This window comes from Lethenteron reissneri, chromosome 26 (genome assembly GCF_015708825.2).
Source record: "Lethenteron reissneri isolate LAM-NWPU_2019-01 chromosome 26, ASM1570882v1, whole genome shotgun sequence".
NCBI classification, from domain to species: Eukaryota; Metazoa; Chordata; class Hyperoartia; order Petromyzontiformes; family Petromyzontidae; genus Lethenteron; species Lethenteron reissneri.
In genome coordinates this window covers 7,050,235-7,073,917 of record NC_083804.1, presented here as the reverse complement: position 1 = coordinate 7,073,917, position 23,683 = coordinate 7,050,235, and the positions used below count along the sequence as shown (strand labels likewise).

Genomic DNA, 23,683 nt, shown 5'->3' with positions numbered 1-23,683 from the left:
ACCGAGGACCCCCTGCCTCGGGAGGCAGAGGCAAAGAGCAATGATTCAAACCACACTCGCGCTGATGAACGCTAGCGATGTTGATGTTTTACCGTTGTTGTTTTGTATGTATGTACTGCGTGTTGAACTTCCTTCTCACCGTACGTAGCCAACCGTGCTAATCGGGGATGTGCGGGGGAAAGACAAGAAACTAAACACAAAAAGCAATTCGACAGAGATTAGTTTTCAATCCAGATGTAAACGTGCTTAGTTCAAGTGGCTTCCTAATATCGGAAGCGAGAGCGTTCGCATCTAAAAGCGTGCAATGCAGTGACCGTCTTTGTTCGATGGCCAGCCAAAAGCCGCTGCGAGATTGACCGGAGTTTGCGTGATGAGTTATGCTCCTTGACGAGATCAGCAAGGTGTTTTGGTTTATCTTCTTGGTTCTTTTGCTAAAGTCACGTAGAATGGAAATAATAAAATAATAAAAATAAAACATCATAAAATAATTCTCACGACGGTTTGGCCACAACGCAAGCAGCCGTCCTCAGGTGGAGAACAGGTCTGTCGAGAAGAGTGTGAATGACCTGTTCTCCACCTGAGGACGGCTGCTTGCGTTGTGGCCGAAACGTCGTGCGAATTATTTTATTATGTTTTATTTTCATTATTTTATTATTTCCATTCTACGTGACTTTACCGAAAGAACCAAGAAGATGAATCCCTGCAGTCACGAAAACTTTAAATCGAAAGTGTTGTGGTTTGTTTATAAGCTCAACATCAACGAGTGAAATGAGAGTGGCGTTGTTTAATAATGCATATACTAAAGGGCCCTTTTTGACAATCCACTGCTAGAGGAGGTTTTCTCCATGCGTGCAGGTCACGGGGTTATTTCAACTCACTTCACCACCCTGGTCAGTGCGGGTTGAGGGTGGAGAGTATAGGACTTGGGATCATAGTATTTGAATTCATTTATTTTGTCAGTGTCCATGTTTTTCGAGCCACGTGTCACATCAGGTGCTATACACTGATTACCCCCCGTCTTTCTTAAGTCACATTGGTAAGTTGCTTTTCATTGTTAAACGTTAGTTTTCCAAAAGCACTTTCATCCTCCACTCGTCCGCCTTTTTATGTCATACTTTTTATACAGGTAAAAACAACAGGTTCCACACTGCCCACCAGGGATGATTTGTCTATCTATCTGTCGTGCATATTTGTCTGTCGTGCACGAATGCGCTGTCCAACCAAGTTCCTACCTGCCCACTCCGAAGGAACGCGTAGACCTAGGTCCGCCTTAAATTACTACCCTAGGTAGTAATTTGTTGAACTTATTTCGCATCATACGTAGCCAACCGCGCTAATCGGAGGTGCGGGGGGAAGGACAACAAACAACACAAACAGCAAAACGTGACAATTGTTATGAATGTATTTTAAAAGAATGATACATTTTCCACAACACATTCTGCTGTAACACGAGATACAAAAAAAGACTATGTTAGATAAACATTAGGGTTATAGTACATATTTGAGCCATTAAAAATATGTAAATATACAGGGAGATCCAATTTATAGATATCCTTTGAAAATAATAATCAACAGCAGCCATGATCGATCCACTGCTGGATAAAGGCCTTCCCAAGACGTTGACTAGCACTACTGTGAAGGGTGACAGGGATAAATGACAGATACAACTACATCGTTATTCAGAGCCTCTACACCGTTCTCCCACCAATCACAATCGACTCATTCCATCATTAAGCACTCTGCCGATGCACCTTGTCTGACGTAGCTAGTCTTATTTGCTTACAAACACGTTCAGACCGAAGCAAGAGGGTCGTTAGAATTCAGTGAACTATAATGGATCACCCTAGTATATTATAAATGTATAGTGTGAACATTGATTTATGCGTGATAAAAATATGTAATTATGCAGTGAATAATGCAGCGTTTCCCAAACTCCAGCAGTCATGTTTACCAATTTAGTCCTCCCGTTCATATACACGTGAACTCGTTCCACGCTGTACAAGCCACATGATTGTTAAACACGTTCCACGTAACGCTATCTGCGTTAAGAGGCGATTCAAATCAAGATTGAAATCTCAGTGTGCGTGTATACGTGTGTGTACACGTGTTTTCGTGTCCGTGTGTGCACGTGTTCCACGTGACCCAGCCAGCGTTAATTGCATATTTCGCGGCACGTGGGACGTGTTAAATAATCATCGGACTCGTGCAGGGTGAAACGAGTACATTTGTATTTGAATGGAATGAGCAAGTTGGTGAATCGGTAAACGTGGTGGCTCGCAAGGACTGGAGTTTGAGAAACCCTGGAAAAAATACCACGTATATTTGTGCACATTGCATTATGCGCTGAATAATGACAAAACATGAACTGGCCTCGCCCCGTGTGAACGCCTCTCACCCAGCGTGAGCTCGAGTTGAGCGATCACAAAGTCGAAGCGTTCGCGCGCGGTTATTCACCGCGCGCGGGGACTTCTTCTTCTCACATCTTCCGTCGGTCTTGGCACAGTGAGCCCTGCGAGATAGAAAAAAACGACGTAAACACAAAACTTCCCGACCAGCAAAACCATCGCGCTGACAATGGGCTTTTGTTGTTGTTGTTGTGTTTAATTAACTGAATTAAAGCTAATTAAACTAAACCTGTAAAATGTTACAAACAATTTATTTGACCAGGTTAGGCCCCCGGTGAGTTATGTAACGCTCAAAGAAGTGGCTTATCGCGTGTAAATGTACAGAAGCCACATTACTCTAAACGCGTGACGGAGTTGCAACCAATTTTATGTGAAAGACAACAGTGGTTGTCATTTGGAATGATGCGTCCCTGCCATAGCAATGTGGAAATGCCACCATTGGCTCAGGGCTGTAAACAGGAGATGAGTACCACCCAACCGTGAAGTGAAGAGGAAACCCCAGTCTATTGTCCTGTATCCTCGACAATAGACTTGGGATGGAAGGGAGACGGGGGGGCTGTTTATAGCAGAAAGGAAATTGGGCAGTAGAGTTTATTATTAAAAGTCGTAATCATAATTTGGAACATATTACCTGCAAATACATGGAGCATTCTCTTTTTAAAACCCAAACACAGCGGTTTTTTTTTGCGGCGAAATGAAAAGCAACATAGCTTACGAGGGAAGTGTGGAATGTGTTTGGGTGCCCGCCAAATGTAACATTATCTTGTTTAATTGTGCATAGCTTAACACAGACAAGTCATTAATACGAGATAAACGTTTGTATACATTTTTTTACATTTCAAGAGCAGAGTTGCTCAAAAAGTGTGCGTAAAACGGTTTACAAAAAAACTAATTGTCAAAATAACATTTGACTTATGCTTTCTTACTGACAACATATTACTGCGAATATATCTCTGGGCAGAAAAAAAACCGCAACAATACGTGTAACTCATGTTGAAATGTTTTACTGACAACTGGAAAAAAATGTACTTGGCCAAATCCACTTGAAATAGTAGCAACGCTTTCAGCTTTTCGCTGCCAAAATTTTGCAGAAAAGTTCTCTCCGCCAGCGCTTTAGCAGTGCCTTCTGCTGCCTGTCATGCCTCTTGAAAAACGTGGCACTGTGTGCAGAACTCCGGTTTGCATCAGCGATATCTGCATTTCACAATGTGCATATTGCCCTGCTGTGCCGCGTGGCTCAGAAAATAATAAACGCTGCCAAAGAAAACGAAACGAATGCTGAAACGTGCGCAAAGACGCGTGGAGATCTACACGCTTGGAAATGTACATTGAGAGACCCAGAGAGGAACAGATGGGCTTGGGTAGGATACACCGCAAGAAGGGGTGACGGGGCTGTGGTAGAGACTGATGATCGAGAGGAGCAGCCAGAGCAGAGAACGAGTCCGTCAGTTTCGTCCACACGGCGGAGACGGAGCGGTGAAATCTGCGTGTGTGCAGGTGCTAGCGAGCCATGGATCGTTGTATCAACGACACCTTGTGGGATGGTGACGGCTTGGAGAGGCCTTCATCCAGCAGTGGTTAGATGATGACTGATGATGCTCATGTGATGCAACTGATTGCCACGTTTCTTTCCAGAACACGTATGTATTTCCCTATATGTTGCCGTGAATGGCGACGCCTACACGTGATGAAAAGTATCACGCAATTCATTGCAAGTCTAAACAGCGAAGGTTAGGCCCCACTGAAACGAACGGTGTTTTTCAAGACTCAAAACTAAAAAAAGTAGCAAATAATTCACGTTGAACATCAAACACCTCAACACAATAATGACACGTTCTGTAATGTACGTTTAAGAAAGTTAAATGGGTGTTTTAATGACTTCATTTACAGTACTGTATTTAACTGTTGGGTATCGTTAAAAAAACACTTTACATGCAATCTGATTGGCTATCAAAAAATAAAACCCACTGTCCAGGAAGGAATAATGTTGTTGAAACACAAAGAGAATGCACAATGCTCATCCTTGCATGGGCAACATCGTGATTTAGAGAACGAGATCGAATTTACCAGGGGGGGCGAGTGCGAGAATCCATCGATTTCTCACTCCCAACATCGATGCTCATGCATTGACCCCCACACATGCAAACCAATATCGGTTTTATTCGTATATTGTGCATGTAGGTGGCTTCATGTAATCCTTGCATCCACTAGAGGCCGCTATATTCAACACAATGTAAAAAAAAAGAGAAAACCCCATCTGATTCTGGAATTGGAACGCAACCCTGAATCCCCGAATCGTTACACCCCCTCCACTCTTCACTTTTCATGTATTATAATAAAAGGATCATTGCCCGAAACATCGCCTCTCAATAAATACCTTTCATGTTATTGACTCACGTGTTCAGTTTTTTTGCTTGTTTTGTTTAAATGGTGCTCGTGCAGCATTGCAAACGCGGCATCAGCAGCCAGCATCACTCAAATAAAAATAATTCATCTCCTCTTGGGGGGAATAACGGCAAGGAATTCGAGGCAACGTCCAAAAACTTGATAAATCGAGACGTTGCGACTCCTGCATTTGTTGTTTGCCTTTCGTTTGTTACCCCCCCCCCCCGCACCTCCGATTAGCACGGTTGCCTACGTACGGTGCGACAGAAGTTCAGCATACGTGACAACAACAACAACAGCCATTCGCCACTAAGTGGCCGTGACGTCACCACGGCGCTTGTGCCAGGCTATGTGCACTTTAAGGCCACGTGAAGTGTCCAACGCCCGCCGGCAGGTCACGGGACAGACCCAGAGGTGCCATGGGACGACTGACCAAGATGACTGGCCGATGCACCACACCTGTGCCCCCTACTGTGCCAACTTCCTGTGTTTTATCCCCACCGGCGCTCTGCTCGTTGTTGTGAGCATACAAACTGGCATACATACATACGGACAGACACACAACTGACCCCCCCCTCTCCCTTCTCCTTGGCACGGGAGTGGCGCGTGCCGGGCGTCCGTCTACACCGGGTGCACGTAGTTGCGGTTGCAGTGCGGCAGGCAGTGCGGGTTGAGCCAGTGCTCCAGGTTACGCTCCTCCACACGCGCCTCCAGCACCTGCAGGTGCATCAGGTACTCCTGCGCGCCACACACAGACAAAGGTCATCCTTACCCTCCCCCGCTGCCCTATAGCCTAGGGGTCGGCAAACTTACGGCTCTTTATGGGCTGCCTCGTGACGTTATTTATTAAGGTCCACCGTGTCTCGTATTCGCATGCATTTGGGGCCTTTCAAATATTTCGGGGTCTTTTTTTTGTCCCGGATTTGAAAACAAAAATCGTTCTTCTTGTTATTGTGGTTGCCGACCCACTTGGTTTCGACTCTTGCAAGCCGTCGAGGCAAGTGCCGTTAACGAGAAGCCGTTAAGGCCCACGCACGGTGCCCTCATCAAGGGGGTCGCGGTGTGGTGAAGCATCATCCATCACGCCCAGCCATCGTTGTCTTCCCAGTGCCGATGTCATCGCACACTCAGCACCACGGGAGGCCCGGAGTGATATTAGAAACCGGCCCATAAGCGGTTCTGATAACACTTGCCAACTGATCTCTTAGGCATGCCGCTGCTGGATGAATTCACCCACCTAGCCCCACCACCCCTGCCGTGTTCGTCGTGGGGGTTGTTCAACCATATTTCACCACGCTGGTCAGTGTGGGCGGTGAATTGGTTGGGGAGGGATGGAGGGAGAACGGGGCAGGGGCAGTTTTTTGTTTGTTTATTTGTTTGGAATAGTACACGTACATAAATCAAACCGGTGGATCGCTATAAATTAATCGGTTTGAACTCTTGCGACCCAAAATGTTTAAAACTGCCACTTAGACTGACGACTGCGCAGCCGGTGCCTCCGGGGTTGGCGTTTACGTCACAGAGCGGCTGCCGCTTAACAGACAGAATGGATGATTGGTCTGGGTTTAGACGGCAAAGCGTGGCCGCGGAGTTGTAATTCAAAGGGCTTTTTTTAAATCACCGAGAGCAGTGGACAAAGGATGGTCCAGTGTGCGGTACGGCTGGGGGGCGGGGGGGGCCTTTAAAGCGCGGTCTAATAAACCAGCAAAGACATGAATCACGCTGCTTGTGAAACCCGGCCTCACTTCACCCCGCACTGCCCCCCCCCCCACCGCCAGCCTCCTCCACCACTGCCACAATCAGCAGCAACCAGGGGCCCGAGTAACAGAGCTCGCAAGGCAGCGATTGAGAGTACGCCATTACATACTGGTTGGCTACGTACGGTCCGAAAGAAGTTCAACATACATACGTGTTACCAGTCGATTACTTTTACGTTTCATCATATTGGTATTTTATACTTATACATCCCAATGATGGTTAAAAGCGGAATATGATGAGTGTTGGCAGCAGTGTTGTTATATCTTAGGTGAAAGGAATGTGAATACAGGAATAATATTGATCCAGTATAGAGTTATTCCTTGAAAATGAGACCGTCTTAACGGGTCTTATCTGGTTTATAAGGGGTATGTATGGCTGATATTTCCACATGTGTACACGTATATTACTTTAGTCAATTGACTTAAGGGCCACCCCACGCCTGTAAGAGTCACGGGGGTTTATTTGACCAGAGGTCACTTGAAAAGGTATTAGGTGGCTGCTCAGTGATATCCGCTTCTGTGTGCCGTTGTCTGACACGCAGGCTTGCGCTGCTCTCTCTGTGTGTGTGTGAGATCCGATAGGGGGGAGCGGTAGTGTAGCGGTTAGCGCGCTGCGCTATGAACCCGGAGACACGGGTTCGATTCCCGCTCACGGCCAACACCAGTGACGATTATCTGAACCGGTCCTGGGCATCCCCTAGGTCGACTCAGCCTGAAATTAGTACCTGGTGCGGTGTGTAAACATCGCCACTGGGGAGACAAAAGCGGTCGGGCGTGGTGCTGGCCACCCACCCCCTCGTGTACCGTTCCGGCCTTCATAGGTGCTCGCTAACAGCACTTGCCCCTACAGCCTGTTAAGGCTATACGGGGGATCTTTGATCCGATGTGGTATTTTTGTTGTCTCGTGACATGACGCCGAGAGCAAGCAAGCAAGCAAATACAAAACAAACCGGATAAAATACAATCAACATTTTTGTTGTTATTGTTGTTAAGAAACAAAAATACGTGAAATTCAGGGCGGTACCCGCATCGGCTCATCGGCGTGCCCAGCCTTGGGGTTGGGGTAGCCGTGGTCCGGGGGGCTGCGCTTGCTGCGCAGAATCTGGTTGGCCTGCTCCTGCGTCAGGATTCGGAGTCGACTCTGCAACGAACGGGACAAAGCAACTTGTGCCGCGCGTTGTTCGGCCACGCTTGTCCGACGGTGTTTTTCGCTCCCGGCTCTCAGGGCTAGACGCGTCGCTCCAGGTGCTTGGGAGCGTCTTCTACAAGGCTCCGAGGGAAAACGTCGGACATCACGCGCCGAGCGACACGCGGTGCAACCTGCAAACGCCATCGGGGCAGTGTATAGCTACGCAGTAAGGAAATCAACGGCACTGCAAATCAAACCAAATCATCCTTCGTAATTGCCTGGGCTGCAAGGTGGTTAAATAGCAATTGATTGAAAATCTATCTGTATGGCAACTTGAGTGTCGACCCCTCGTATGTGTTTTTGTTTTTCTGTGAGCACTGCACTGCGGTATCCAAATGTCTCAATGCAGGAGAACCCATGTCACAAACAGTTTTGAGGTTCGGTGTGAATTTTCTAGGTAAGTGAAGACCATCACAATTTATCCACTACAGTGGCAGTCCTGCAGTGCCTGCTTAAGAAAGGTCATTTGCATCATCATCATCATCATCACAACTACCACACCACTACAAACATTTAAAACAAGTTTTAAAGAAAAAATAATCAATAACAATTTAGCAAAATACTGTACACGTAACACGGCCCTCTTGAAAATATAACTTTTAAAAAAGCGTAGCAGAACTTTTGACAATTAAAGTTTTTACTGCATATATTAATTCAGTATTACATAAACAAAGTCCTGTTTCACTATCGTAAAATAAAAGTCACTATAAAATAACGTATCCAACATTGAATACGAAGCAATATTAACAGAACATTGTGTACCCGTGTTGCTGTTCTGAAATGACCGGGCATCATCGTGCTCATGGAGGGCTCTTGTTTTTAAAGTCAAGCAACCCATGAGCATGTCTAACAGACCACACTCTGCTGTAGAGACCCAGATAGGTATAAACCAGATTGGATGTTTTCCTGCTGAGACAAATTCTGTTGGAACGCCTTGGTCCAGAAGGCCCACTGGCTGGTGAACCTAATTTGTTATTATTTCTAGTTTATGGTGAAACAGGAGCTTATCTTCCCTCTTAGTGTTTCACTGGGTGACCCTGAGATATTTAGAGGTCGTTGTGGCCTTATAAAGTCCGTGCCAACTTTTACACGTCCATGTTACATGGAAGCCCTGCCCAGAATGTGTGGAATGTTGGAATCATTTAGGAAATATTTTTTGGAATTTTCATGAATATTTATATGGAAGGAATGTATGAATGTGTGTTGATTTTTTTCGCCCCGTACGTAGCCAACCGTGCTAATCGGAGGTGCGGAGGAAGGACAACAAACTAAGCACAGAAAGCAGTGCTAAAGAAATGGGGTTTCAATCTAGATTTAAAAGTGCATAGCTTAAGTGACTTCCGAATAAAGGAAGGAAGCCAGCAAGCCATGTGCAAGTTTCCAAAAAACCTCATCAACTTTATAATTCAAAGCCAAACCCACACTTAATAGGCATTCACTTACTGCTTACAGCCTTGAGCCAGTGGTGGGAATTCCATATTCCCATGATGGGGATGAGTATTTATATAAAGTAACCGTTGCTGACTTTTCCACTAAATGATACACATTAATATTGCTTGTAGCATCAATATATGAGGCTGAAACATGTTTAGGAAATGACCAATTAAAGCCATTCGTTGTAGATGATTGCTGATACTCTCTTATTGTGAAAGAGATCATATGCCACGCCGGATATACAAACCATACATATACGTTCGCATGCGGAAAAACTGCAGTAAGCGAAGCACGTGTAAAAGCAATTTCCATGTGCATTTTAAATAATGAAATGCGGGACTGTATTAACTCATGTTGCTAAGAGTCATGCTACGTTGCAGTGGTTACCCAAGTAAACACAAGTTTATTTTTTAAATACACCCAAGTGGTTCAGTGATGATCACATCTTTTTTCTATTATGGCTGTGGTCCATGATTTTAGCAACATGTTGTAGCTTATGGATTTTCAATTATGATGATTTATTTCTAATATCATCATCATCATCATCAACCATGATCAATCCACTGCTGGATGAAGGCCTCTCCAAGCCGCCGCTACCCAATACAATCCCGCGATGAAAAAATCCACCAAAGACCCTGCCACACGAGCTGATGTTATCGCTCCATCTCCTAGGTCAAGTCCTCTCGGACGCATTCCATCCCTGGGCCTTTCTTTTTCAAGTGAGCTTGAATCGTCGTGTATTTAACCTGCCTATGCACTCTAATCCGTGTATTCCTTTTGCTGTACCAATGCAATTTCAAGCATGCCTCTCTCCATGCTTCTTTGTGCATTTTCAGTCTTTGTTCAATTAATAACAAGGAATTTATGTTTTACATGCCACCACAATTTTATGTCACGTTCCAAAAAGGTAAGAATACATTTGGCAAACGTTCCTTCATATACGTTGTCTCACACGTGGAATGAAATTGCATCTAATCTACGTTTATTATCTGTTCCATCACTTTTAAATAAAATTTCGTTAGCACCCGTCATTTGGAAATGAGGATTGCACATATTTCGCAAACAAAAAATGTGTTATTTCATATTAATTAGTTATCTTTGGAAATGGTTTCATCTTGTGTTTTCTATTTTACCTTTTTTGATTGCATTTTAAATATTTTATTTACATTTCTGTCTCTTTTGCTGCACGGACTTAATCTGAAGTCTGACGAGAAAATAAGATCCATGGTCAAAGTTGACTGTTATTTGCTCATAAATAAAAGTCTCAATAATAATAATTATTATATTTTCGTAATAAAATGATCAATTACTTCATGATTGTGTTTTCAAAGGTGCTCAGTATAAATGTCACACGATTGCAGTATACAGCACTTTCGTATTAAAATAATATTATAAAAAGGCGGTTTTACGTGAAAATTTCAATATTTTTGAGTAGTGTCTTGAGTATAATTTTGTATCGCATATTACATTAGAATGTTTGTGATCATCTAATTGAAAAATTATATTATCTGTAACGTTACACAGATAAGTAATATTTGCTCATTTGTATTGAAAGCTTAAGTCACGAATCAGTATAAACATACTCACGTTAACATCAGCATAAAATAAAACCATTATGGATAAAACACAAACACAAACAATTAATTTATTTCTGATGCGACAACTGACAAAATAAATAAAAACGTACACCTAAATTGACTTCTGAATCATTATATCCAGGCATAAACAACATCGCAAATGTTAAACCATCATCTCTTGCCACAAACTCAACGCTGAAACCTCAAACGATGTGTTAAGAACACTGCCGTGAAAGGAACAAGCATACAACAGGTGATGTTTCGGGCAATGATTTTTCTTCGTGAGCTATGCTGAAGGGCCATTGTCCGAAACGTCATCTATTAAATCAGTGGTTCTTGTTAACCTGGCGTGCACGCACCGCCTGGGGGTGCGAGATGCCCTTTCTAGGGGGAGCCGAGACATTCCAGATTTTTCTGGAAGGTAAATAATCGAAAACACTAATTAAGCCCGGCACATAAGTACACCTAATGTGTATAATCAAAACCTATGTATTTCTTAACGTTATACATTTTTGTATGCTTGAGGACCAAAGCGGTACAGGCTGCAGTAGAAGCTAAGGACCGCTCGCTGTATTAAATAGTTTCCTTTTAAGGCCACACCCAGTGTTATTGACGAACGTCTTGATTGTCGTCGTCGTTATTTACGCTTATGCACCACTGCCAACGCAGCATCGCCAAATGTGTTTGCTCAACACTGAACGCTTACCTGCCATTAAAAACAGCAAAGTGGCGCTCAAGGCAAGCGCCACGATCGTACGCATGGTGGCTGACGAGTTGCTCCCGTTCCTTGTAGCAGCACGGTGGATAAACGTTTCACGTGGCACAAATCTTCCACGCGCTCTGCAACCTTTCCCTCTCCTGGCTGCCTTTAAGATATTACGCAGATGCGAGCCACTGGCAGAGTGATCGAGTTCTGTCGGGTGCCTGCCAAAAGGCCCCCGTCATTAAACATTCAAGTCAAGTTTCACACAACACCCTTGTCGGTGGCGTGTTTATGTTACGGACGTGGTGGATCAGTCGCAATGTCAAGGGCGACGCCTTTTTTTGCCATTCATATTTTAAATGCTGACTTGAGAGACGTGTTACCATGTTGCCAATTCAGGCATTTTAATACAAATGTATACAGTATGCATTAAGATTACATCTGCCTGTCTTCCAAATGGAAAGAGATTGCGTTTAATCCCCAGTGTAAAAGAGAAAATTATGTATAAATGTTTTTTTTACTTAATGTAAGTAAATATTGGCATTCATAGTTATAACACAAGAGTTCTTCAATAATTCATTTCACTGTAAATTATATTGCCACCTATGTGAGTGCAATTGTGTGCTGATTGGATTATAACCCTTGTATTTGTGCAATATCTTTAGCAGATTTCGTTGTCAGATGGAAGATCAAATATGACAGCACCCTTGCACAAGTGCAACTTAGGAGAGCAGACAAGCGGAATTTATCAAAGAATATAAATGTCATTGCCATCCTTCACACATTTTCATTGTACAAATTCATTCTTTCATAGATTTCAATTACCATAACACCTGCAAAGAAACACACAAATAAGAGCTTGCTCCTCTGCTTATGTGCAGTTGTGCAAGGGTGCTATGATGCCGATTTTGATCACGTGATGTCTACCACCTCGTGGAACAAATATTTTAAAGTACAGTATTGGCCACGAGTACTAGATCAAACCCCAATTCGCTCTGCAATTTTTTACCGATGTCACATTGACATAGGTTCGATGCTTATTAAAAGTATATTTTCTTATTGAACAACCCTTGATTCATTTTAATCTAGTGTACTGCATATGTTTTGTATTCAATTTAGATTACACAACACAAAATCAGTAAAAGGCAGTAACACATTTTTCCGTAATTTTATTTCAAATTTTAAGTTGTAAAATTATGACAATGTACGTAGCGATTGCTATATATAAGATATTGTAAATGTGTGCAAGTGGTATTATTACATCATAGGATTGCGAGAGATGTCGACAGCTTGGGGAGGCCTTTGTTGAGCAGTGGATTGATCCTGGCTGCGGCTGCTGCTGCTGATTATACTCTATTGATAAATACAATCTTAAAAATAAATTCACGGATTTTATTTCCATTTATTTATTTCAACCGAGTAAAAACTGGAGCAAACAATTCACTAAATTTAACTACTAAATTTAAATTCCGTGCGACAAATAAACGACAAAATCATCACTTCAATTCATGCTAAATATATGTTTTTTATGAGCGCTTGACTTAGAAAGATTCAAAGTCATTCTCCTGCACAAGGCACGAGATATCACATTCCAGAATATTCTCCAGCTTTGCCGTTCAACTTGGGATCCACGTGGACCCTCTCGTTACTCATTCCAGCTCCCCGTGACAACACTGCAAGAGGTGCCACGTGGTGAGAATTCAAAGTATCGCCAATTCACACATTCACACAGCCCCTGAACAACATGTGCCCGAGAATAGTTCACACCAACAGTGTCGACACACAACACGTTGCGATCTTTCCACATCTGACATTGGCGTATCATTCGACAAAGCTGATATTGCAAATATAATAGCACAATGCATTGAATGGTTATGTTACAGTACTGTGTGTGTATCACATGAATTTACCAAACACCAAAGTGCACATTTGAAGGTTTTGAAGGTTGTACAAGCTCTCTAAGAAACTATTCGGTAAGGGTGCAGCCCTGCAATTACTTGTCCACATAACTGACAACAGAAGCGCCTCAACTCAAGGGAGCTCTATATCGCCTCTTATAAAAACAACTTTAGACAGCCCCTCTAGAGGGTTATTTTGGCCTACTCATCCACACTGGCCAGACGTATGAAAAGCCACACCATCCCCCACTACCTGCCTATAGACAGTGAACAACATTTCACCTGGAATAATCCACTCGGACGGTGACACACAGCACTTTGAGATGTGCCATGTCTAACATTCGCGTACCATACAAGTCAGCGCATACTGAAAATAACAAGCAAAAGGAATGCGTCAGTTACGTAATGCATTGAACAGTTACATACGGTACTGTATCATGCCCATAATCAAATTTGTAACTTATAATAAAACTCATCATACCAATAAAAAAAAACATTGCAGGTTAGAAAACCACATGTTTCAATCTACACAATCGAAACGTGTACTAAAAAAAGCAGCGGTGCATTTTGCGAAAAAACATCTACAGCTCCTGAGGAACTACAATGAGTGCTCCCTGCTGTGAAGTCTGCCTATGGGACCCATTAGTTTGGCGCATGCCACCAATGATAAAAGCGGCCAATTACGAGAATAACCAGCAAAGCATAATGAACCAGTGCTGGCCAAAGGAATGCATAATACACACAGGCTGAGTGCTTTATGTACACTTTATATCGAATAAAAACACATTAAGTACACCATGTGCACATTTTACACTGTTGAATTGCAAACGTCTCTGAACAACATGTTCCACGTCAAACACTGGCGCATCAGACGAGCAGGCTGATATTACCTACTATAATCACCCAGAAATGTCTGTCCGTCCCGCGCGTGACGTCACTCCACGTGACGTCACTCCACATGCCGCACTCCTCCACAATAACCATGAGGGGTGACGTCACTCCACATGCCGCACCCCTTCCCAATAACCATTAGCGGGTGACGTCACTCCACATGGGGCAACCTCCCCCCCACTCATTAATAATCATGAGCTGAAAAATGTTTATATTGAATATTTCAGATTTACTGCAATATACACCCGTCATTGGACGGGCAAAAAAGCTAGTTGCAAATAACAGCGCCGGCACAAGTATAACGCGTCTCACCGCCCAGGGTGGTGCCGCAGTGTCCACCAGGCCGCGGGCCTACTTCGAGACCCAACGTCTTGACGCCGAAGTGGATCGCCGCCACCAAAAAAAGCAGATAGGAAAAGGAAGCCAGACATGGACTCCTCGGCCACCCCAAGAGCCACCGCCAAAACTGATGGACGTCATCCTCGAACCGCGAGGAACTGCCAACGACGACGACGAAACATGTCTACAATTTTTATATTATATATTATTTTTTTATGTCCATAAACTGCTGGATGAAAGCATTTCCATTCTGTGTAAGTCATGTGTTGTTTGACCATACTTCGCCATGCGGGTCAGGGCCGGTTGGTTAAAGGGTGGACACACTATCAGTGCTGATATCACCCACCACTGACGTTTGCCCTGGCTGGTAATATAACTAATTTACGGGTTTATAGTGCAGGGCACTAACCATTGTGCCATGTTAAAAGTGGCACAAACCTCCCTCTCAAGCTCCACGCATTCCATGACTGTCACACTGTGATGAATGATATTTTAATTCTCCCTGCTGGAATTTAGGAATTGCATAACCAACTTTTACATGATAGGTTTTTTTTTTACGCAGTCATTGGTGACCAGGCTGAGACCATCAGCTAACTGAATTTGAGAACGGTAACTTAACCCACGGTCAGCTGCTCAGATTCACACCCAAGCTCCCAGCAGTGTCAGCTCAGCGCTCTGACCACCGGACCTCATGTCCACCGCCTTTTGGTGGGTCAAAATAAAAAAAAACGGTTCTTACATTTACATAGTTTTAGGCAAAGACTCAACTATAATTCGTGAAATAATTCAGATTATTAAGGCATCGCCATGCTGTGTCAGTCATGAGGGTTTGTTGTTTGCACCCGTCAGGAACATCATTCGAATTTACATCACCACTGACTCGGTCAAAATCATCTGATCGTACACAGCCGACCGTGCTAATAACTGCTGTTCAACAGGCAGCGAAACGATGGCTCAAAAGGTTAATATTGTATCCCCGTCCGACAGAAACGGTGCTCGAACGTCCTCTGTGCACTCCGAAAAAAATAACTGTGAATGTTTGAAAATAATCTTTTGCACCGCTGAGTGATTGAGTGTCCAGAGAAGATCTTATCAGATGAGGAAGTTCCTGTGGCTGTGACTATGAGTCTATTTGTTTGGAATGACCACCCAGACTATGGTGCCGTGTATTTCTTTTGTTCCCGAGAACCAGTCATTTTAAAAGTCGATGTATTAACAAAGCCGCCACCCGTGTGCCAGAGTGTTTTCTTTCTGCGGCTTGCAGCCACTCGGCCGATGGCGGTAAACATCTTTGTCTCGGTTGGCTTCCTTCCTGAGAAGAACTTCATCTACGAGGGTGGGCAGGGGGGGGAGGGGGGTTCAGGCAGGCACGGATTCCGTTCAAATAACGTTCGGATGTCGTTCGGTCCGTTATGGGGTGGCGAGGCGTGTGTGCAGCAACGCTCTGATAGCTGGTGTGAGGATGATCGCCTTCATCAGCACTCGATGTTTATTCTGCGCCTCCCACGCAGTATATCTGACGGCGCCAGCGCAAGGGGTGTTTGAGATCATTCCTCAGCGAGGCAGTGACTGCAGACCGAATATATACAATGTTTAATAACGAGTGCAATATGAGCAACGTTCAAAACAAAGGCTCAGTTTGTTATGCAGTCTATTCTTAGTCTTAAGCCTCACCTTACCATATTAATAAAAAGTATGCGGCCCTTGCCCCACCACCTTCTCCAACCATTTTATAAACGGAGTGGTAGCTCCTGCAATCTCTCATTTACTTGATACAGTTGTCGTGGCTGTGACGGTACCACCTGAAGACGGAAGCTTGTGTTGTCTTCGAAACGTCGTGATTTTTATTTCATTTTATTTTACTTTTAAATGTTTTTTACCTACGTGACTTTACCGAAAAAACCTAAAAATATGAATCCTTGCAGTCACGAAAGCTTCAAATCTAGAATCAAAGGAATCGAGTTGAAAAGCTAAAATAGTCTGGGTCTTCTCTCTGAGTTGTCTACTTAATTTGAGTTACTCGTACACTTTCTGAAAGTAGTTACTTTAAGTTAATAGGGGTTTCCTCTTTTTTCTGGCAACAACACAGGTGTTAAGATGTTAAAGCACCAAACTGAAACCTTTTTGTGCAAGGAATCATGTCTGCATTAACCACAATACTTGTGGTCAGAATGCAAACAAAAAAAATACTCCGAGGCTCAAAAGAAAGCTGTCTCTGGTGTAGACCAATCAGTTTCAAGGACAATGCATATATTATCAGAGTATGTTTTTTGTTTGCATTCTGACCACAAGCATTGTGGTTAATGCAGACATGATTCCTCGTAAAAAGGTTTCAGTTTGGTGTTTCAAACATCTTAACACCTTGTCAGAAAAAAGGGGAAAACCCTATTAACATATTTTAGTACTGGCAAAGAAGATCCCATGATGTAGTTACTTTAATTGAATCTTAAACTGATTAATTGCAGGTGCATCGCAATGTTGTGATGCGTGCCTGTGCTACGCGATCTGGCATCATCATCCCACTACTACAGCTGATTCATTGAAACGTGAATCCATCATTCCGCGTATAGCTCAATAAGCAAACAACAATACAAGAACGATAAATACATCCAAATGTGCAAAAAATTCCACTTTCCAAAATGCCAAGTATGTTCCTTGAGAGCCCGTAACCTGACCTGGAGACCGGGCAAAATCCTTGCATCGACAACTTCTTGGTGACCATATTCTTAGGTTTTTTCGGTAAAGTCACGTAGGTAAAAACATTAAAATTAATATAAGTAAAATAAAATAAAAATCACGTAATACAGCTGTCGTGGCTGTGACGGTTCCACCTGAAGACGGAAGCTTGTGTTGCCTCCGAAACGTCGTGATTTTTATTTTATTTAACTTTTATTAATTTTAATGTTCTTGGTGACCACCGCCTCACTGCCATCTGCGGGTTTCGATGCAGTGGGTATCGAGCGAATCGTAGAGAGTGCGCAATAGTGGGTGTTTGGACAAGGTTGAGGGCAGAGAGTGGGGATTGCATGCCATTCATGGTCCACCCATTTCGCACGTAGATGACAACTGTCGACATGGCAGTGGGAGCGAGTGTCAAATGACGTCCGATGTTTTTTATTCCAGAAAATTCTCCTTCGAGTCTCTTGGAGTAGGGCTTGCGGGAGGTCTTGAGTTGGCATTCTCTATCAGCGGCGGTAGGGAGGGAAGCGGTCTCCCCTCATCAGGGCGAGCCACTGCGAACATGTGGAGTCAAAGAGTCTCCCACTTGTTCGCCATCATTGTCAACACACGCCTGGAATCTTCTCCAGGTGGTCTCCTAAAGCCCGGAGGCATATTTCTCGTGGCATTGTTGCAAATTCTCAAAAGTGTTTTTAAAAAAATGTCGAAGCACCCTGTATATCTTCTTGCTTTTTTCGGTAAAGTCACGTAGAAGGGAAATAATACAATAATAAAACTTCAACATAATAAAAAAATTCTCACGACGTTTCGGCCATAACGCAAGCAGCCGTCCTCAGGTGAAGACCAGGTCCTCAGGTGAAGACCAGGTCTGTCTCCCCGACAGACCTGGTCTTCTCCTGAGGACGGCTGCTTGCGTTGTGGCCGAAACGTCGTGAGAATTATTTTATTATGTTTTATTTTTATTATTTTATTATTTCCCTTCTACGTGACTTCACCGAAAAAACCAAGAAGATGAATCCCTGCAGTCACGAAAGCTTTAAATCGAAATTTAACCATCCTGTGTATGCTTCTCGTTTCTCCGATTGGGGTGTGAATATATCTTCTTGTGCTTGAGCGACTGGGGCAGGGCTATACAGTACGTTATTTGCCCTTCATGTGGGGCCGTCCCTAAATGACGTCACGCACCTGGGGGGGGGGGGGGGGGTCAGACATTTGTGACGATGTGTGACGAGGGGGGGGGTTTGAGAAATGTGATGTCACGTCAAAATGCGCAACTTTAAATAAATATAGACAACGCGTTCTACTTAATTAAATATACTTTTAATAAATGTTTTCGACTACAACATCAGAGTGCAGCGGCACATTAAATACGCACTACAATGACAATAGTTTAAAGCGATTTGAAGCATGTTTTATTTTTTTGGGGGGGTGGGGCAGAGCTTTGTTACGTCATATTTTAGGGGGCGTCTGACTTTTTGTGACCCCATGTGACGAAAGGGGGGGGGGGGGTCAAAAATCGTCCTAAATCGCGTGACGTCATTTATGGACGGCCCCTGTGAACTTTTTTTTTTCTCAATTCAGTTCTTTGCAGGAGGTGCTCGGACTTCTCCCTGTGGGAAATCGGACTGTGTGTGTGTTTCTTTTTCGAGGGGAGAAGATTGGATAATTCCACACTTGCCTTCTTCCCTGCCGCCCCTGTTCGCCATTGGAAGATGTAGTTTTTCGTCGTTTTTTGTTGTTGTTGCTGTTGGATGGAACGTCCGCGTCTTTCTCGCTCTCTCATTGCCGTCGCCAAGTTGTCCGGCACAACCGCTTTTTCTTCTTATTATTATTACACGCTTTCATTTAACTCACTTCGTCTGTTGTATCCTCACAAAATTAATCTTGGAACTCGATTTTTACATACTTCCCAATGTGCTATCGACTGCAAACTTGGTATAGGTATGTCATACTGATGACAACACGATATTCTATCATAAAAAAATCCAAAACATGTTTAAAAGCTTTTTACACGCTTTTATTTAACTTACTGTATGTGTCGTATCCAAAAATCTTGTAACTCAATTTCAACCGTATTCCCAATGTCGTATCGACTGCAAACTTGGTATAGCTATATCATACTGAAGACAATACTGTATTCTATCAATTAAAAAATATATTTTTAAACATGATTTTTTACGGCTTTAATTGTCGACGCTCAACTGACGTTGCCTGTAAATCACCACGTGGTCCCTTACGTCACGGCAAGCCTCGGGGAGCTACGCCCAGGGGCGGGGGATGTGGAAGGAGGGGGAGGGGCGATGGGGGGAAGGGGGCAGGGGGAGAGGCAGCTCGGACAGTACATTTCATTAAAGCGTGTTTTTTTTTAAAGTCTTTTTAAATATTTTATTTCTCAAGAGGTGAGGAAAGTTCCACGGGGGAGTTGGTTCGGTGCCTTCGATGCCGCGTGATGTTAAGACAAACGGATGAAAATGAAATCGAGTGATGAGGCCGGATGGGTGAGAGGAGGCCACCAGTCACGTGGCTCACTCGAGAAGTGCCGCTTACCAGAAGCCAGAGGTCGCAACCGGGTACCCGATACCCGTACCCTACCCGATACCCGGCTACCCGTACCTGGCCGGGTACGGGTACGGGTACCCGTTTGCGACCCTGGTGCGGCCGGGTACGGGTAGGCCGTGAGTCACTGGTGAGTAACCGTTTGTCACTCATTTCGGGTAGGGTACGGGTAGGGTACGGGTAGGGAACGGGTACCCGTACCCAGCCGGGTACGGGTACCCATTTGCGACCCTGGTGCGGCTGGGTACGGGTAAGGAATCAAAACCCGTTTGCGACCTCTGCCAGAAGCCTTCTCCCACAGTATCTCGATGCTCAGTTTTCAGATGGGAGGAAATTTAAAGGGGCCAGCACTCACAGCTCCTCACAGATAGATTCAAGGATCCTTTGCCGTATTGTCAACGCCTGGCCAGCTCGTAGCCTCATGGGCTTGCGAGTGTCTTGGAACATTGTCGCTGCATGATCCACGTATCCCTCCTCCAAAATAACAATGCAGTGCGAATGTTTGCTACTAAGTAAATGGCAAATGAAAGCATTTTGGACACGCATTGGGGATATAGGAAGGCATCGATCCGTTAATCATTGTCGATCTTTAAGCTCATAAACACGTATCATGTAAGGATCAACGTGTGTGTCTTGTTATTTGTTTGTCGTATATAATGGGTGTCACATCACCCTTGCAATCACAGGGGGCGCTATCATTCACAATGTCAACAAAAACATCCTGAATCAAATCGTGACAATTCATTAAATCACCGGGAGGGGGTACGGCGATCCACCCCTAATACCGTATACTGTACTGTATTGCGATGTGCCCATAACGCATTTTTACACCAGTCCTGTCAAGACTTCATATTCTACTCTGTTATGGAAGCTGAAATGTAGCATCTGCTTTGCACATTGTTCACAGCTTCTGCAGTTTAGTAAACCATGACCTCTATCGCCGGGAGATTAACTCATGATTTTGTGATGCCGCCGCCGCGAAGCCGTTCCGGCAGGCACCAAATCCCCGCCCTCGCCACCACCAAGCAACGGAGCCGACCCCGCGTCCCCCTCACCTCACCTCACATGAACACACCCGCACTCATTTCCCCCCCCCCCCCCCCCCATATAGCTCCGAAGGGGGGGTCGCCTGGCCGACCGGTTTTTATCCGAGAGACCCTTATCGGGATTAATTCTCACGGTTTCCGGCGATCAGGGAATTGGATGACCTCCCCGGTGCTACGTGGCACCGCGGCGCTGCGACCAGCCTTAATATGGTGTCGTCGCGGCGTGGGGCATTCGGCCACCGCGGTTGAGGCGCATTTCCCCCCACACACACCCCCACGAGTCGACGGGGCAAGCAGGGGAGGCACGGGACAGCATGAATAGCGGGATCACAGGGGCTGTTGCGCATAGTCATGGAGGGTTGGGATAATTGCGCTTGAGCGCGCAGGCCCCATTGTTAGGGAGGGTAAGGGGTTAATTAGGATGTACGCCGCCAACGTCGCTCACTGATTAGCATATCAACAGCGCCCGGAACCGCCGTGCGCGGGCTCGGGGTGCGCGAGCCCATTGTTCAGCGCAGCATCCCCTTTGAGGTAGGGAGGATAAATAGAGGGGCGCAGAGGGGAAATCGCTCTCTTCTCTCCAGGCCAGCGGACCAACAGCAGCTCCAGCCAGCGACCCGGACGTCCGTGAGACGCATCGAGGTACGTTGTTAGCGCAGGGAGCAGCGAACCTCCGCGGGCGCCAAACAGGGAGTGGGGAGGTGAAGTAAGATAATAGCCGATAAATAGGGAATAGGTGCCGGTTTAGGGGAATAGGCCAGCCTCGTCGACTCACTGATTCAACATTAGCACCAGGTAATAAATCATTAATAGCGAAGCGTGGTCTCGCGTGATCTTGTCGTGCAGTGTGAGCGTGTGGGAACGCGTGTGGTACTGTGTGTGCGTAAGCTCGCGGCGTGCGTAATCGGCGTACCCCAGGTGCGCGATCATAACGTAAGCGGCCAGCAGGCGGCGAGCGCTGCGCAGAGCGGCGCAAGAGTGGGTATCGCGTGTGGAGCTGTATGCGTGTGCGCGCGCACGTTCACTACGTGTATAATACAGGTGCGCGCTCCTAACGTGAGTGGTCGGTATTGAGTGAGTGCCGCGCAGAGCTGTGTGTGGGTGTGCGCGTACGTAATTAACCATGCCTATTACGCGGACCCGCGGGGGAGGGGAATCCTCGAGCGACGGCTCTCACCCCATGGGTGAAGAACCCAACAGCGGTTCGCCTAGTAGCGAGGGGGCGAGTAATGAGGTTAATAATGAGGTTAACCCGACCGTTAGCGGTACAGAGGGAGGGATCTCGGGGGCCAGCGACCCCGACAATTTTCCTTACTTAAAGTGTTTATGCATTAATATAGTTGGAGTGTCATCTAAAGCAATATGTTACGCATATACTGTACACTCACGGACTCCCCATCTAAAACCTACTGATGTATTAAAATCGATTGTTATAGTCTAACAATAACACAAAATGCAGCCATTGGGCTTTGTGTATTTTGTGTGTGAATCTTTTAGCGTTTGGCCGGCGTGTAAATGAACAATGGGGTCATCGTACATAATTCCGCAGAATTAAAATTGTATTCTCTTATGAGACCTTCGTGTGCTGCCAGACATGTCGCAGATAAATTTACGTAAAAAAAAGTGTCTTAACACCCACCCAAGCATTCTTTTAAAGCCATGGGAATGAAATGAACCGCCAAAAAGCAACACAACATAAACCCCATCCTCCCTCCAAAGACCGCCATTAACACATCAATGTCTTTTGGTGGAAAACTATCAATATTTGTTTTCACGAGTCTATCCCGGGAGGGAATGCATAGATTTGCAGCTCCGCAGCCGAAGCCAATGAAACATTATTTGGAGAGTGTTTTTTTTTTTTCGAATGCATTCCGTATGAATGCATGTCCCCCCTTTTGTCGCCGCCGGGGACTTTTACATCCCACCACACATTGTCTCCTCCACTGCCAATCCCATTCAGCGCAGCTGCTTAACCCATCGCCGCAATTCTTCCCGCAATTTCCTTTCTGGCCGCCTTTCAGCGTGCACCCAAAGATTCATCTCTGAGGCTGCGCCATGGGCTTTGCGGCTCCGGCGAGAGACCTTTTTTTTCTTCATGGCCACGATATTTTCCCACCACCCACCCCCTTCACCTTGGGATGCGATTGAGAAGTGCACGGCACGGTGTGTTTACAGGTCGCGGCAGAAAACAAAGACGGTTCGGAGGCCGTTTCTGCCGTCGCTCTTAGGTATCATCAAAAAAAAAGTTGCATTTTTAGCCTTCGCTCTTGTTGGGAGCGTTTGGCATTGGATCGCAAGAATCGTTGATGTGGTGTGACGCTGGCAACTTGCAGCGACGCACAGGTCTAGAAATAGACTGGTTGTGAAGTCACTTCCTCGTTGTTTATCTTTATTATCAGCAGCAGTGTTTATACAGAGACAAAGATCCCTCGTGTAGCCTGAGCAGACTGTTGGGGCAAGTGCTGTTAGCGAGCACCTATGAAGGTCGGAACGGTACACGAGGGGGTGAGTGGCCAGAACCACGCCCCGACTGCCTTTGTCTCCCTCGTGGCGATGTTTACACACCGCAGCAGGTACTCATTTGAGACTGATTCGACCTAGGGGAGGCCCAGTATTCACACGCACACACACACGGGGTGATTGATACTCAACGCGTATGGTAATCATCGCTTCCCGCACGCCACCAATGTGTGGCGCTGTCGTGCGACAGACTCTCCTCTTTGAAGTTATTGTGGTAAAACAAAAAAGTGGAGGGGGCGTTTGCAATCTCGAAATTGTAATTTCAAAGAAAATAAACTAACTGCGCAAGCGATTTCAATTCCCG

The 23,683-nt window shown here is 45.1% G+C and overlaps 1 protein-coding gene across 1 annotated transcript; it reads right to left on the bottom strand.

The window, feature by feature from the left end:
- Positions 1-1,384: 1,384 nt before the first annotated feature.
- On the bottom strand, positions 1,385-11,729 carry C26H17orf67 (chromosome 26 C17orf67 homolog). The gene is given in 5 exon segments (XM_061559943.1): positions 1,385-2,509; positions 5,360-5,528; positions 7,572-7,676; positions 7,678-7,688; positions 11,454-11,729. Coding segments are annotated over 4 exon segments (288 nt in total). The 5' UTR covers positions 11,509-11,729; the 3' UTR covers positions 1,385-2,509; positions 5,360-5,411.
- Positions 11,730-23,683: the final 11,954 nt, after the last annotated feature.